This window comes from Channa argus, chromosome 1 (genome assembly GCF_033026475.1).
Source record: "Channa argus isolate prfri chromosome 1, Channa argus male v1.0, whole genome shotgun sequence".
Classification (NCBI taxonomy): domain Eukaryota; kingdom Metazoa; phylum Chordata; class Actinopteri; order Anabantiformes; family Channidae; genus Channa; species Channa argus.
In genome coordinates this window covers 47,131,570-47,148,996 of record NC_090197.1, presented here as the reverse complement: position 1 = coordinate 47,148,996, position 17,427 = coordinate 47,131,570, and the positions used below count along the sequence as shown (strand labels likewise).

General features: G+C 39.6%; 1 protein-coding gene across 2 annotated transcripts in view; it reads left to right on the top strand.

Moving 5' to 3' along the window:
• The window catches only part of piezo1 (piezo type mechanosensitive ion channel component 1 (Er blood group)), an 82,116-nt gene that overhangs the window by 56,428 nt on the left and 8,261 nt on the right, over positions 1-17,427 (top strand). For both annotated transcript variants that reach the window (XM_067527504.1, XM_067527495.1), the window contains exons 25-42: positions 222-465; positions 1,248-1,344; positions 1,651-1,816; positions 2,016-2,105; positions 2,416-2,498; positions 3,311-3,370; positions 3,534-3,634; positions 5,094-5,238; positions 7,004-7,069; positions 8,447-8,619; positions 8,720-8,820; positions 9,019-9,195; positions 9,439-9,697; positions 12,408-12,596; positions 13,541-13,732; positions 14,225-14,489; positions 14,707-14,839; positions 15,036-15,183. In XM_067527504.1, coding sequence (XP_067383605.1) covers positions 222-465; positions 1,248-1,344; positions 1,651-1,816; positions 2,016-2,105; positions 2,416-2,498; positions 3,311-3,370; positions 3,534-3,634; positions 5,094-5,238; positions 7,004-7,069; positions 8,447-8,619; positions 8,720-8,820; positions 9,019-9,195; positions 9,439-9,697; positions 12,408-12,596; positions 13,541-13,732; positions 14,225-14,489; positions 14,707-14,839; positions 15,036-15,183 — 2,689 coding nt within the window. The remainder of the gene's footprint in view (positions 1-221; positions 466-1,247; positions 1,345-1,650; positions 1,817-2,015; positions 2,106-2,415; positions 2,499-3,310; positions 3,371-3,533; positions 3,635-5,093; positions 5,239-7,003; positions 7,070-8,446; positions 8,620-8,719; positions 8,821-9,018; positions 9,196-9,438; positions 9,698-12,407; positions 12,597-13,540; positions 13,733-14,224; positions 14,490-14,706; positions 14,840-15,035; positions 15,184-17,427) is intronic.

The following is a 17,427-nucleotide window of genomic DNA, read 5'->3' as shown; positions in this document are numbered from 1 at the left end:
GCTTTAAGGCTTTAATATATTTTAATTATAAGTATATAATTACATTTTTGAACTATGGTAAATATTTAATGATTTTAACTAACTGTAGACTGTAGGAAGATTGTATGTAATGGAAAGACATACAGACATGTCTTTGGCTGACTTCTAACAGTAAAAGCTGCTTTGTGGATTCAGTCTAGGAGATTTGGGCATAAAATGTCTCCTTCCTTATCCTCACCCAGGAGTTACCTGGACATGGCTAAAGTTTTGGTGTTTCGTCACTTCTTCTGGTTTGTACTGTCAGTGGTCTTCATCACCGGGGCCACCCGGATCTCAGTATTTGGATTGGGCTACCTACTGGCTTGCTTCTTTTTTCTGCTGTTTGGAACCAAGTTATTGGTCAAACCATCCAGGACCCGCCTCACCCTGTGGGACTGTCTCATCATCTATAATGTGGCTGTCATTATTTCAAAAAATATGTTATCAGTAAGTAAAAAGCTCATAATTTAATGCTGGATCGCAGGTTTGAGGGCTTTAGTTTACTTTGACTTTTTGTTTTAGTCACCATTTTAAGTACAGGACCTGCACATACAGAAAACTATGGCAACATCAGGACATGTTTCGACAAATCACAGTAGAGATTGGGAAATTATAAATATTTAGGGCGATACTTTGTGAGTTTCTTTAAACTCACCTGCAATTTTGGCTCATGTATTCTCCAGGAATCATCGGGGATTCACATGTCAGAAAAAATACTAAAAGTGTGTAGGTCAGTTGGTTGGTAATGCAACATAACATAGAGGCCATGAATTAAATAATAAAACCATGAAATGAAATTTTAAAAACATAAAATAAATAACTAAAATTCAACCAAACCATTAAAAGTAGATCCCAAGACTTGGAATTTGAAGAAACAATTTCAACAAAAGGTTCCTCTTGCCAGGGGCAAGTGTCTTTGGTTGATATGTTTCCCTAGTGACTTAGTACTCCTCTGAGTTGCCTTAAGGGTCCAGTAGAACTTTTCTGTAGCAACTTAAACCTTACTGTTGTTGATCTTTATTAAAGGATGCTTCTATTAGTGGACACCCTTTTCTTTATTTAAGGGTGCTTTTATTAATGGCGTTTCTATAATTTGTGGATATACACACAATATACAGGCATGCAACTGTAAAAGCACTAAGCTGACCTGGAAATGTACACCATTCATATTTGCTTATTGCCTTGTGTGCGTGCGTGTGTGTGTGTGTGTGCGTGTGTGCATGTTTCAGATCCTGGCATGTGTGTTTGTGTTTGAGATGCAGGAGGGCTTCTGTTGGGTGATTCAACTCTTCAGTCTTGTTTGCACAGTAAAAGGATACTATGATCGTAAGTGCTTTGGTAATAGTTATATTACACAATTATAACTATAGAGTACAATAATACCTGTATAATGAAAAATAGTTAATTATTGCATAATTTTATATATCTTGGAATGTTTGGTTTAAGAACAAGTGATTTGTTATATAACCTTTTTCTGTCTGGAATGTGAGCCTTTAGTATTCTGAAGCTTTGTATTCATACTGTAGCTGTAACTGCATGTTAACCATGAAACAACAGTATTAAATTTACTTAACAGAACCAGTGACAGACTGAATGTCTTTACGTTTTGGTGTGTTTTTTTCCCCCTTACAGCAAAAGCGGTGAGTGACCAGACATGCAGCCTCCCAGTAGAAGAGGCCGGAATTATTTGGGACAGTATCTGTTTTCTCTGCCTGTTGCTACAGAGGAGAATCTTTCTCAGCTTCTACTTTCTACACGTGACAACAGAACTGCAGGCTTCTGCCAAACAGGCCTCAAGGTACGACACAATGTTCATGTGACTGAACAAGGAAGTTGATTGTTACAATGCTACAATGATTAAAGTTATGAGAAAGATGTGGCAGAAGATCTCAAATTTACAGACTTTTATAACAACACACTTTATTTACCTGAAAGGAAACTGATAAAATCCTTGGTTGCTTATTGATAAATGCAATAACAAGCATCTCTCCTTCTAGGGGCTTTGAGCTTTTCAGAGCCAGTATTGTGAAGAATATTAAGTTTCACCAACAAATTGAAAAGAAGTCTTTGTCCCAGCTCAAGAGATCGTAAGTATTCACAGTACAGTAATACATGCACCTGATGAAATTTAATTCTCAAACACTTTGTTTAAAGCTTAACATACTGTAGCATAACACGAAAATGTGACTCATAACTAAAAAATTATACCACTAAAACAAAATATCCCCCTCTCAAATTAAATTGGATCTAGCACCTAAATGATAGACACAATTGTGCCAGGTGGATATTCAATTCAAACAGCTAACATTGGCCCATAACATGTCATGGATAGACTTCAAAAGAAATGTAAGTACCTTGACTGTCTTCTCATCTTGCGTTTCCCCCCCCTTCTCTCAGGATGCAGAGGATTCGTTCCAGACAGCAGAAGTACAGAGATGGACACAAAACAAGTGAAGATTCCACTGATAGTCAGATTGTTGGTAGGACTCTTGGGTTTATTTGTTCAGGAATATTTGGCAAACTAAAAATCTAATTAACATGTGGCACAGTGCTCTGGGCCTGATGGTAACATGAGACCCAGAAGTGAATTGCATTGCTGAACAAATTACATTTTACCCTTACCCTTTTTTAAGCACATATCTCAATAGTGCAATAACCAGGTTACAGTTAACTTTCTCTGGAAAGCTAATTTCTTAAATGTCATGTAAACAAGAAAGCTTCAGTCCAAAAACTGGGAAGGAAAACCTAATTTCCCCATGTAGATTTCTCCCGCAGAACACAAATTCTCAGCCATGTATATGCAGAAACAGGTTTCTAATCAGCTATCTTCAACAGTACATGTGCATAACAAAAGGCTGTAGAGAGGACAAGCATGAGGGAAAGGCTAAATTAGGGAGAGATCAAGAGGACACTGCTACCTCGTTTTTAAATCAAAGTCTGTATAGAATCTGGCATTTAACCACAAACTGCCTTGTAGAGGTCTATATATGCTGTTTTCCCACACAGCTGTGTCGCCCCTGTGTCTCCTTTTTTCCCTCTGCGCTGTAACACTGCCTCTTCATTTTACAGAGACAGAAATAAAGTTAAAAAATGCATTACTATCTGTTACTATACATTTGTGAGAGGTGGGGAATGAATTACTTATCTGCTCCATGTATACATAGATTTCCAGTAAACAGGTTTCTCCAGTGCATGTAAAGTCCAATTCAGTTCAAGTATTCAAGAAAACTGGTTTGTATGAGTTACCTGGTTATTTGCGTAGTATGATTCTTTTTATTGTTTTTCCTTCCAGACCCAGAAAAAGGGCCCACGAAGAAAATTTGGTACCAGCCATGGTTGGACCACGCTTCAGGTATACCAACACTCTGTTTCAAGGCTCAGTGGCTTTAAGAACAAATGTCTGATAAATAAAAGACAGTGAGAGAGTGAAATGTAAAATGTATCAGATGATCCCCATTTAGTGAGGTTGATAGTAGGTAGATAGTTTGTACTGGAATGTTTTTTTATACTTGCAGTGCTCCACTCAGGAGAGTACTACCTGTTTGAATCAGACAGCGAAGCTGAAGAGGAGCTGCAGTCTGAAGATCAGAAGCCTCAGAAACAGACTGCCTGTCAGGTCAGACAGACCACTTATCTGAACAGAATCCTACGATTTACAAATAATTTTAAACCACCTGGATAGGGCCTAGCAATGAACACGCAGCACATCCTTGGATCTTTTTTATATATTGTTTTTTTTCATATTACATATTTTGTATTGGTGGATGCAGCGAAAGTTGTTTGAAATTAGCACATTGTTTTCTCAGCAGCATAGTGTTAAAGTGGTTAACGCTGCTGCCTCAGAGTCTCACGGTTCAACACTACCTGTCAGCTGCTGCTTTTCTGAATGGAGTTTGTATGTTCTCTCCATGCTTGTGAAGGTTTTTCGGGTTACTTAGTTTGCCTGTATGTGTGAATGTGAGTTCAAATGTCTGTCCATTATGTCACCCCCATACCATCAGAGATGCAGGCTTTTGAACTGTCTGCTGATGGTCGTCTTTAGTCCGCAGAACAGGGTGTCCATGGTTTCCAAAAAGAATTTCAAAATCTGATTCATTTGACCACAGAACAGTGTTCCATTTTGCCTCAGACCAATTTAAATGAGATTTGGCCCAGATCATTTTCAGATATGGGTTCTTCTTTGCATGATACAGCTTTAACATGCATTTGTGGATTGCACAGCGAACCGTGTTTGCATACAGGGATTTCTGGAAATGATCCTGAGCCGATGCAGTGATGTCAAGTAGAAAATTAATTAAATGTATTTATTTATTTAAAAATAAATGTTTGTTCTTTTAGCTATTTCCGCTGTGAGTCCAAGGCCGCATCAGTTGACACAACACTCCCCAATTTCCAACGGCCAATTTCTAAATGACCTTCAGCCTTGTCCCTTGTGCACACAGATTCCTTCTGATTCTCTGAATATTTTGATGATATTATATACTGTGTAGATGGTGGGATCTCCAAAGTCTTCCCAATTTTACGTTGAGGAAAATTTTTTGATATTCTTCCACAATTTTTTGGCACAGATTGGTGAACCACTTCTCATCTTTACATTTGAGAGGCTCTGCTGCTTTCAAATGCTGCTGAATGATGAAATGATGCTGAATCCTGTTACTGACCTATTGACAATTAACATAATTAACCTTCAGATGCTCCTCTATTAGTCCTCCCCTCTTCCAAGTTTTGTGTTGCGTCCATCAAATTCAAGATGAGCTAATATTTTCCATGAAATGGTAACATTTCTTTCAAACTCTGATATTTTGTTTATGTTCTACTGTGATTAAAATATGGGTTGATGAGATTTGCAAATTTATGCATTATATTATTATTTACATTTACATTTAGTCATTTAGCAGATGCTTTTATCCAAAGCGACTTACAAGTGAGGTACAAGGCAAGCAAAATTTACGTTTTACACATTCTCACAACTTTCTTGATCGTGGGGTTGTATGTCAGAATATGAAAGAGTTACTGGGTGCTGTTGAAACGTACAATTATTAAATGTGTTGCTCATTCTCACTCACCTCTTACAGCTGGCATACCAGGCATGGGTAACCAGTGTGAAATCAGCTTTGAGAGAACGTCAGAAACGCCAGAGACAGCTGCGGAAGACGGAGAGAAAGCAGAAAGACGAACAAAAAAGAGTGGATGTACAACAGGCTGCCTTCTCTATGACAGGTAAGGTATTCTTACATCCTTTTTTACAGTCAAGGATGTCAAGCACATGCACTGGCCTACAACAGCTACGGCTTTTAGATGCCAGCTGGTTTATGGGCTCACTCTTTGGGAGGACTGGCAGCCTCTTGGGGCTTTGCCTCTAGAGGCTTTAGAGGTTTCTCCATCCACGATATGTGTTCTGTAGCTTGCTATTCATCACAGCTCATATTTGCAAGATTTTATGAATTTGGTGTCACATCCCTGAGCTTTGCCCAGGGATGCTCTGAAAAGAGCATCAGACAGGTTGATTAGTCTGAAGCTGGATATTGAAGGGCTGATGTTCAATGTTGTGAGTGGTTATGCCCCACAGGTAGGATGTGAGTTAGAAGAAAAGGAGAAATTCTGGAGTGAGTTAGATGAAGTGATGTAGAGCATCCCCAGAGGTGAGAGAGTGGTGATTGGTGCAGATTTCAATGGGCATGTAGGTGAAGGGAACAGAGGTGGTGAGAATGCAATGGGCAGGTTTGGTCTTCAGGACAGGAACGCAGGAGGACACATGGTGGTAGACTTTGCAAAGAGAATGGAAATGGCTGTAGTGAACAATTTCTTCCAGAAGAGGCAGGAACATAAGGGGACAAGAGCAGAGGTAGAAGCACTCAGGTGGACTACATCTTGTGTAGACTTTTTTATCTGAAAGAGAGTAGTGACTGTAAAGGACCTTTATGGACCTTGCTCTGTGCACCTGAATTCATTTATTTGGATGGGTGAGCAAATACTTTTGGCAATATAGTGTACTTAGGGTCAACGGTTCAGAGCAACGGAGAGTGTGGAAAAGAGGTGAAGAGGCGAGTGCAAGCAGGTTGGAACGGGTGGAGAAAAGTGTCAGGTGTGTTGTGTAATAAGAGTATCGGCAAGAATGAAAGGAAACGTGTTCAAGACGGTGGTGACACCAGCGATGTTGTTCAGCTTAGAGACAGTGCCACTGAAGAAAAGATGAGAGGCAGAGCTGGAGGTAGCAGAGCTTAAGATGTTGAGGTTCTCTTTGGGAGTGACGAGGATGGACAGGATCAGGAATGAGGACATCAGAGGGACAGCTCATGTTAGATGTTTTGGAGATAAAGTCAGAGAGGCCAGATTGAGGTGGCTTGGACATGTTCAGAGGAGAAACTGTGAATATATTGGTAGAAGGATGCTGAGGTTGGAGCTGGCATGCAGGAGGTCTAGAGGAAGACCAAAGAGGAGATTTATGGATATAGTGAGAGAGGACATGAAGTTAGTTGGTGTAAGAGAAGAGGATACAGAGGACAGGGTTAGATGGAGGCACATCATTTGCTGTGGCGACCCCCAAAAGGGAACAGCCGAACAGAAAAGAGGATCCCTGAGCCTTGTCCATACAATTTGAGAGAAGTGAGAGAAGGTGTACAGTACTTGTCTTGAATGTCACATTGGTCCTGTCATGACTGCCAGCCTATCAGGGTCTGCATAATGGTATAAATTCTTCTGTGGGGGGCATAACCCATAGTGGGACGTCTAACTTGTGCTATTCAGAGAACTAGGGTTACTAAAGAAACCTAAAGTTTGCCTACTCCAAGTTGTGACATCAACTGCTAATACTAATCGCTAATACTAGTTGGAAATATTAAACCTGTTGTAGAAAAGTATTTGTGGGAACAAGTAGAGACTAGGTCTTAAGATTGAAGTCTAATTTATCTGTCTAATTTAAGTTCATATGCTGTGTGTGTGTGTGTGTGTGTGTGTGTGTGTGTGTGTGTGTGTATGTGTGTAGGTGATGATGTATTTGAGGACCCTGTTGTTCAAGAGGAGGAGGTTAAACCAGAGGAGCAAGAGTCTGGTAGGTTCAATTCAATTAAATTCAATTTAACTTTATTCATATAGCGCCAATTCACAACAAAGTCATCTCAGGGCACTTCACAGAATAAAGTCAAGACTATAAAAGATGTATAGAGAAAACCCAACAATTCCCTGCTTGAGCAAACCCTAGGCAACAATGGAGAGAAAAAAACTCCCTGTAACAGAAAAAACCTCCAGCAGGCTCAGGGTGGGCAGCCAACTGCCTTGACCAGTTGGGCTGAGTAAAAAAAGAGCAACAAAAAGCATCAACAAAACATCGGGCAGGTTGGTAGGACCATTAGCTATGCATTGGAAAACACACAGCTCCAAATCCAGGGACACCTACAGAAAGGGACAGAGAGAGGGAGACAGAGTAGGAGAAAGAGAACTACGGGAGAAAGAACACAAAGTTAATGTACTGTACATACAGGGGTTACAATTGTGGGGTGAGAGGAGAGGAGAGAGGGACAAGAGACCGGAGCTCAGTGCATTGGGGGATGGGTCCCCCAGCAGTCTAAGCCTAAAGCAGCATGACTATAACGAACTATAAGATCTATCAAGGAAGGTTTTAAGCCAGATTTAAAAGTAGAGAGGTTGTCCGTTTTCCGAATCTGAACTGGGAGCTGGTTCCACAGGAGAGGAGCTTGATAGCTAAAGGCTCTGCCTCCCATTCTACCATTGGAAATTCTGGGAACCACAAATAGGCCTGCATTCTGAGATCGAAGTGGTCTACTGAGATGGTATGGTAGAGTTCAAAGTGTGTTTAAGTGTACAACCAGGTTACAGTCTGGTTTTTCTATAAAGATGATTTCTCAATTGTTGTGTCAATAGGAAACCTGTTTTTTTTATGTTGTTGCTTTTCCTCAATTTAGGCAATGGACAAATGCAAAGTCTCTCTATCTATTCATGCTTTATCTCTTCACTCTCTCTTTATCTCTTTCAATCACTTTACTGCATTGTCGTTCACCGTGATAGATAAATGCAAAGAAAATTAAAGAAGAATCAGGATTTATCTTCTTCTGTAACTATACAGTCCTGAAAAACAAGAAACCTGATCAAACATAATTTTAGCATGTGCACTTTATCCCTGTTTTATGTTTTTTGTGATTGTATTCTACTGAAGTTCACACAATATTGTAATAAATGTCACTAAATGTCAATGTAAGCAAATATGAATACAAATGTGCAAAAGTGGGCCATTCTTTCTGTTATTATTAAATGTAATTTGCATGTAAGAACTTTTAGAACTGTGAGAACATTCTGATACCAAACTGATCTCCCTTATTTTGTTTACACACTTTTAGATATAGTCCTAGAGATCAATAGTATCAACAGGTTTTTCCAAATATAGAACAAGTAAAATGTCTCTGTGTGGCAGGTCATGGTGAGATGATTCAGAGGATCTTGGATATCCTGCGCTTCTTATGGGCCATATTTCTGGCCATGGTGGATGGACTGACTCAGTGGCTCAACGTGCTTACCAAACAGTACAGAGAGACATCTGCTGTACTGTGTAATGAGCGCTACTCTATCATACACAAGATACAGCAGGTAAACACACAACCCACTTGAATACGAAGACAAACGTGTGCACACAGACACACACACTCACACATGCTCTAACTTATGTCTGTCTCCCTCTGATTGGCAGCGTCAGATATCGGCAGATGACCAACTGTCTCAGGACAGTGAGAGTCCCACACTGGAGACCTGTTTGGATGATATTGATGGAGACAACTCCACCAGATACAGGTTAGTGCAGAAAAATAATGTATGCCAATTTACCAACCACATATGAACTAAAACATACTCATCTGTAAATGTAGTCGCACACCCTCACAAGATAACCTGTTCTGAATTATACATTTCTGTACAACAATCTACTTTTCATCCTCATGTTTTATGAATTTCTTTTTTGTTTTTTTGTTTTTTTTTTAATCTGTATCTTAGCTGCCTTGATGTGGATAGTAAGGGTGTCACAGGCTGCTCTACTCCCAGGCCAAGGGTCAAAGGTATTGGGAATCTATTGAGTCCAGAACCACCGTCTAGCAGCATGGAGCTGGCACCAGGGTCTTCCCAACAACAACACAGACACTCCAGAACAGCCAGCGAGCTGCTGGGAGAAAGGTTAACTCAGTGGATACTTATTTTTTATCTAACAGCAGTAATGCACAGTTTTTACAAAAGGAATGTTTAGGTCATAAATGTGTTTTAGGTCAGTTTATGGTTTATTGACACCCGGTCCCTAACTGTAGTGGTTAATACTAACTGTAATAATAGTCTAAGTCATTGGTTCTATTAGTTTATGAAAAACTGGTGCTATAAATGAATACAAACTCATAGATGTGATTTTTACTGTTCTTTCTCCAGGCAGTTTTTCATTGAGGAGCTGGAACAGAGCAAAGAGTTTTATAACAACCAGAACCGCCTCCTGAAGCTGCTGATTGCCATGTACAACCTGCTGGCAGCCAACTCAGAGCTAGTCTGCTACTTTATTATAGTGTTAAACAATGTTGTCAGTGCCTCTGTCATATCGCTGGTCCTGCCTATACTGGTGTTCCTTTGGGCTATGTTAGCTGTTCCAAGACCAACCAAGAAATTTTGGATGACTGCTATAGTCTACACGGAGGTATGAAACTTCTTTGACATAAGTAGTATCTTATAAATATAAACAACATTGTTTATGTGCATGACTCTGGAGAGACATACAGAGACACACACAGACACACACAAATACACACCACTAGTCTAGTATGTTTGGGAAGAAACTGTTAATACAACGATCTCTAGGACTAGTTCTAAAATAGTTTTTAGACCAAAAGTACAAGAGCAATCTGGTATCAAAATGTTTTCAAAATTCTAATAGTTCTTACATGCAAATTATGTTTTATAATAAGAGCAGAAAGACTGGCCCACTGTTTGTACTCATATGTGCTTATTGTCAAACAAAAAGGGCTATTATCAAAGGGCTATTAGGTTAAAATTATTGTCATTGTCTTCACATATTTTATAATAATACAATCAAAAAAATAATATATAAAACAAAAACAGTTAAGTACACATGCTAAAATATGTTTAATTAAGGCTCTTGGTTTTCAGAACAAATAACCAATAAACTTCTAAATATTTAAACTCCCACTACTGACCTCAAACAAAAGAGAAAGCTATGATTCACTACACTCCTTGTAGACTGGAGAGACACACACACACTACATTTCACACAATGACACGCTGTCAGGCTGAAGATGAAGCACACAAAAACAAAGACTCACCTAAATAACCATGCACTTAATAAACCTGGTTACTGTGAATTACTGTATACCGTACATTTAAAAAAGTATGTACTGTTCATGCCATATATTAGTAAACAGATTTTTCCTAAACCTCTTACTTATTTTGGAGGTGAGGACACATCTGTTCACTGCCTGAATTGAAGAAAAAAGCAACAGTCTTATGAAAACCAACTTTCACCCTTATTCGACAATTAAGAAATCATATTTCTTGAGAAAGCTGACTGTAACCTGGCTGCTTAAGTGCATGTAAACACACAGACTGTGAACCTACCAAACTGACAAGGTCCTCGGATTTATACTTGTTCTCCTTCTTATAACAACAGGGTCTTCAAACACAGCATTGTAACCTACATACAAGCACACTGTGAAGTTGAAAACATTGCCCAGACCAACATATTCATTGAACCACTCTGTTCTTTACTCAAGTCTTCATTTACATATTTTTCCTGCTAACACTCTTCATTGCTTTCTCTCCTGTTCTGCTTCCCACTCCCCCTTCTTTCCCACACATGATGTTAGCTGGTGTATAAAATACTAGAAATGCCAACAAACATGCAAACATTTCGTCAAGGTTCCTCAAACTCAAATTACCTGAAGGGCACAGGGGGCAGAGTCTGGGTGAGGCTGTGTATCAGGTATTCCACAAAAAAAAGAAGCTTTTGTTAAAAAAAATCCAATCTTCTCAAATTACTAACAGTTCTTTAACTTCAATGGGTTCTTCTGAACATGGCTTCTCTTTCCTACTTCTTGCCACAGACCTGGCAGCCCTTCCTCTCATATAGCTAAGCCACATTTGTCATCGTCAGTAAGTCTGGACCTTTACATGGACTTTCGCACAAATATGTGCTCCCAAAAAGGCACATGGTCCACCCAATTCCCAATTCTTTCGCCCAACCTTGTCTGCTTTTCCACTCACCGCCCTGAACTTGGCTTTGAGGTCAGAGTGGCACTACAGGTCAATTGGCTCCTTTTGAAGCACAGTAGGGGCATCTTTCACATTAAAGAAGAAGGGGTCATGTCTTTCATGATGACATGAACATCATAACATTTGTAGATGGTAGATATTACCAGGATAGCGAGCGCGAAAAAAGGCGAATGCTACCGAGCTGTTCATTGGGGGTTCCATTATTTATTTATTATATACAAACAATGGGATGCAGCCACAGAGGCGTTATTTACTGGCTTTTATTTTCTATAATAACCCCATGGATTCAGCGGTATGTCCTAGACAACACTGATGTTCCGTTGACTATTAAACCGAGGCGGGTAAGCCCCTGATGGGACTCCAACCTGACTTCGAAGCAGAACGGTGGGCAGGAACCGGCTGAGTGGCACCATCGGCGCTCCACTCACCTCGGTGACTTCATCAACGGAACATCAATGTTGGCCGTTCAGGTCGGTAACTTAGGCTTCGTCTAGCTCGAAGTCAAACAAGCCCATTTCAAACACGGTAAAAAGTAGTAATTCTAGATGGCTATGTGATGTCACACGGGCACCTCCATAGTTGTGAAATGTTTCTCTGCTTGCATCAAGCCTGGCCGATGGCCCACCCCAGGAGCCATATACTCCACTGTGATTAGTAGGTTCGTTCAGCTCCAGCTTGCACAAAAAAGGAACCTTCCACAGACAACGCGGTAAAGTGCCATTCATAAAAAACTTGAGGGCCGCACTAACATTAAACTTGCACATCGTCCTACGGGCCATATCGTTTTGCGGGCCACAATTGGCGTGCGTGTGTAAGACCACTGCATTAAACATTTTAATTTCAGCTTTTACAATTTCAAACATGATTAATTGTCAGGGTGGTCTGTTAGTGAAGCCTGTCACAGCCCTAATACTCTATACCACAGTGATTTCATTTTCTTAACTTTAAAAGTTACTGAAGCGTTATCTCAGTTATCTGGAAATTTTTATCCACTGTAATAAAATTAGAGAAAAACTGTGATGATTCCAAGAGAAGTACAATATGCAGGCCAGGTATTAATGCTCTGTTTTTTTGCCATTTCTTTTCTCTTTCCTGGTCTGATTGGTGCTGCCTCTGTCCAGGTGATGTTGGTGGTGAAATACCTTTTCCAGTTTGGATTCTTTCCCTGGAACAGTGTTTATGAGCTGACTCTAAATGAAGACAAGCCTTTCTTCCCCCCTCGCATCCTGGGCCTGGAGAAGACTGATAACTACATCAGATATGATCTTCTCCAACTGTTGGCTCTGTTCTTCCACAGATCTCTGCTCATGGTAAGTTTGTATTCACAGTGTAATTAGAGTCCACAACCATCAAAGCAAGGACAATTTACGTAACTTGTACAAAGAGAAAGCAATAAATGAAAATAGGCAAGGAGGAATTACTGTTACATTACATCACCAGTAGGGTAAAACTAGCCTGTCTCATGACAGAGCTAAACCCAGCTCACTTTCTATAGAATTGGTTGAACTATCCAAAGCTTCATGAATTCTGCTTTGGAACCACATTCACTGTTCAAAAATAACACTTTTGCACTAAACACTACAGAACAGCCAGTGGCTCTATATGATGTATAATAAAGACTTTTTTTTTCTATTGTACACATCCTCATATGCTTACTGTAGCAAAGCATACATGATAATGTAACACAAAAGTGTCCTATGTTCTTACTTTTTCCAGCAACATTTACTTCTACTTCTACTTTCTCTTCACCCGAGCACATAGGTAGACATCAGTATCATTGGTGTCATTGTTCACGTATTTTCTTTTCTAATTTGTGTATGCCTGGAGGATTTAAAAGGTTAGGGGACAGACCCAGGCCAAATCAGTGCGGGCTACATGAGGTTGCCACTCTGTATAGGAGTACACATAGTTAAAAAGTATTTCTTGACCCTAAATCCTAAAAAAAGCAATCTCTCAGACTCTCCCCAGACTGCTGCCTTCAAGTAATGCATTCCACCTTAGCCAGCACAATATCAATTGTATAACTGGTAAATGTCTGCACTTTAGTACACAAAACGCTTAACACCCATAACCCATTCACACTCACAATAACACGTAAATGGAGGAAACTCCTATGCAGCAGGCCTGCAATCACTGGGAGCCGCTTGCTCTATCTCTACCCAAACCACGGTCACTATAATTTTATTGATATTTTATTTATGTTTTTTATTTGTATTTTATTTATATTAGCGCTTGTGTGTGTGTTTGTGCACAGCGTTATGGACTATGGGACAATGAGGACCCCCTGGAAGAGCAGAGCCCATCATCAGAAGGTTGTGAGGGCCTAGGTAAAACTAAAGAAGGAGATGAAGGTGAAAAGAAAAAGGACAGAGATGGAGAAGAATATGGGTGCAGAGTTAGCTCAGCATCCACCCTGGACAACCTGGAAATTACTGAACTTGAAAAGGTTACTGCGAACAGTTTACTCTTACTAGTGCTTTGCAATATGATGATATATATTGTATGAGGATAGAAAAACAACTATGGTTTCACATTATGCTCTATCATTTATTATGTTGTGTCACAATTTACACCATTTTTTGGAAGTACAAGACTTAGCTTTTTTCCACACTGTGCAGATACAGGCAATGTAGCAACACAAGCACACACAGAGTAAAGGTGAATGTAAGTACACGTAGTTTAGGTTTTGAAAGATTTCAATTACTTGAGGCGAGTAATAAAAGCAGCATTAAATACGGAATATTTTCTTACCAATTAGCTAAAGCATAAATTTGTGTTGTAAATCATTCAGCCCACCTAAAATTTTTGTATAATAAGTTTTACCATTCCATGTGTTTTAATGCTTTGCTTTTCTTGCACAAGAAGTGCTTTAATGATGACTATTTTTAAATATTAGAGTACATCTGTAGGTTATTGAATCCCTAGTTGATCTCTGTAGGATAATGATGAACCGAGTTCCAGCTCTCCTGCTGCTAAAACAAAAGCGCCTGCAGCTGAAGGACAAAAGAAGGATGCTTCGTGTCTTTCAAAAGAAGGACACGAAGAAGCGCTGTCTGGGCTGAAGGACCCTTTGGATTCCATGAGCAAGCCGAGGGAGGATCCAATGGAGGGAGACAGTACACATGTGATAGAAGATGTATCAAAAAAAAGGAGCAGTATCCGCTTACGCAGAAAAGCTAAACAACCCAAACAACGTAGCAAAGGTTTGTTCACTGTTTTTAGTATTTTAATATACTAATGTGGTAGCAATTCTTGCTGTTAATTGAGGTTTTACACCTTCTGGTCTCCACGCTGATATTTTCTTGGTACTTTCTGATGATGTGCAAGCTAGAAATAAAGACACGTGTGAGAAAAAGAAAAGAGAGTTTATTTAAACATGTTTATTTTATTTTAATTTCCTTGAATACTTAACTGTTCCAGAGGAGCCTACAGCTGAGACTGCAGATCCCAGTACTGAACCAGCAAAGAAGAAGCAGAAAGGCACGAGGAGAGAGGCAGCTAATCAGAGATTGCTGGCTATGGGATACAAAATAAAACATGTCTTCATCTCTGGGTAGGGTATGAAACTTGTTGTTTCAACGTAGGCAGAACTCATTCCAGTAGTGTTTTAAAAACATTAATCAACATAATTACATGTTGATGATGAAGTTCTTGATAAATTATTTTAAATAGTTTTAGATAATACATATATATTTTTAACACTTTTTCCACTAATGATGGGGCATCTTCTTGCTTGTTTTCCTCTGCAGTATTCAGAGTGTCTACAGACCAGTTCAGGGATTCTTTAGGGATGTTCTCCATGCTGAATACCGGGCTGCCACTGATGTCTATGCACTCATGTTCTTGACTGATGTCATCGATTTCATCGTCATTGTCTTTGGATTTTGGGCTTTTGGGGTGAGACATGGATAGAAGGATAGGTGGTTGTATTTTTTTTGCAATTATTGATGTAAATGACTAATCAATTATTTTGTTGTAGAGACATTTGGATTTAAGATCAATATGTATCACTGTGATAAAAGTTCACAATTTCAGCTTTTAATTTATGGCATTTACACAGTATTGGGATATGTGATTGACAGTTGTTTCTTGTTACCAAGGGGAGAGTGATTGTTCAAACAACAAATAGATCTAAAAGACACTTCTGCTCTAAGCCTTGGGTTTTAAAATGTCAGACTGTATTTCTGTTTAAAGCATAAATTCACAGAAACAGAGAGCTGTGCACAGGAGAAAAGCAAGACATAAAGGAGTGAGAAACAATTAGGCATTGCATAAACATTAGTGAATACAACAACCTGGATTTCCTAAAGAAAGAAACCAGTAGTTTACTGAGCAGCATATACACAAAAGTTTAGCAAAGGAAAACAACAACAGCCAAAGATAGAAGCCATAGGCGGATAGAAACATTTTGTCAGCAAATTTACAGGGAAATGCATGAAAATGTCATCACACAGCAAGACTAAGATCCAATCGCACTACCAATGTGTCCTCGTCCTGACATCGTCAGAGGGAAGAAGGACTTTAGACTGCCCAAGTCCATCACCATTTAACCCATTTAAACATGCATTACTTAAAATGAATCCTAAACAAACAACGACTGTAGGGTGCTGCAGTAAAAGCCTGTAAAAGCAAATCAAAGGAAGAAAGAAAGAAAATGTATTTAGGTCAGTAAATTGCAGACTTGATGCAATTATTGCAAATGAGTTATTTGAAACTAAATGTTAAGTTTTATTTACTTTCTGATTCTGACCTGATAATCTGATACCACAGTCAGTATTTTCCGTGTTGTTTAATGTGTGCAATGTCTTCAGTGTACAGCAGAAACAAATTGGCCGTGTAGTTTGAGTACTTTTGTAGCCACATTGTCTGGTTGTTGCTGTTTTCATCTTGCTAAGGAAACCATGTAACTTGCCATCCTGTCGAATGCGTTAGATTAACATACTACATATTATGTTTGTGATGCAGTATTCTCCGATCATATGCCTATGGTTTTTTTCCTTGCCTTGTAACACGGTTAAAAGTTGTGCTCCTGCTCCGCTTTCTCGTGTTAGTAACCCCTCCACTGCCGCTCAGTTTTCAGTCCTTTTCAGTCAGACCTATGTCACCCCTGAGTCCGTGGGCAACTATACAGAGGAGCTCAGCACCTGCTTTCACTCTGCCTGCCAGACTGTATTGCACGCAGTGGCTCCACTTAAAACTATGCAGCCTAAAGCCAAACCTGAGCCGTGGCTGAATAGTGAAACTCGTGCTGTGAGGCAGGAGTGCCGCATAGCTGAACGCAAGTGGAAAAAGGATAAACTGCAAGTGTCCTTTCAAATGTTGACAGACTGTTGGCGCCTTTACCAGTTTACAGTAAAAGATGCTAAAAGGAAACACTATGCTAATATTATTATTACAAACCATCACAAACAGAGTGTTGTTTCACTCGATTGACAAATGTCTTAATTCTCCAAAGACTGTCTATTTTATTAAAGTTTATAGAGAAAATTGTTTATAGTCCAATAATAGCTTTTTTAAATGAGCACAACCTACTTGAGGGTTTCCAATCTGGTTTTAGAATGAGTCTAGCCTCTGACTCTGGTGACTGCGTGGTCTTTGTACTACTCGATTTAACTGCAGCGTTTGATACAGTGGACCGTGATATCTTAATCTCCTGCTTCAAACACTGGGTCGGTATAAAGGGCTTAGCTCTACATTGGTTTGGGTCCTATTTAAAAGATAGAACTTTTTGTGTCCAATTGGTTGACTTCAAGTCCTTTTCTGCTCCTCTGTCCTGTGGGCTTTCACAAGGCTCTATTTTAGGCCCTATCTTCTTTTCTTTGTATTTGCTGCCTTTGGGCTCCATCCTTAGAAGACATGGCCACATATTGAAGTGTCCTTGAGCAAGACACTGAACCCCAACTTAGTTGCTCCTTGTGAGCGTTGGCCAGCTGCATAGCAGCTCCCCCACTGGTGTATGAGTGTGTGATTGTGATTGTGAGTGTGATTGGGTGAATAAGCAGCAGTGTAAAGCGCTTTGAGTGCCAATAGGTAGAAAAGGGCTTTATAAGTGCAGACCATTTCGTTTCACTGCTATGCTGATGTCAGATCTATGTTCCGCTCAACAAGAAGGATGGCTTCTCTGTCCGTTCATTGCTGAAT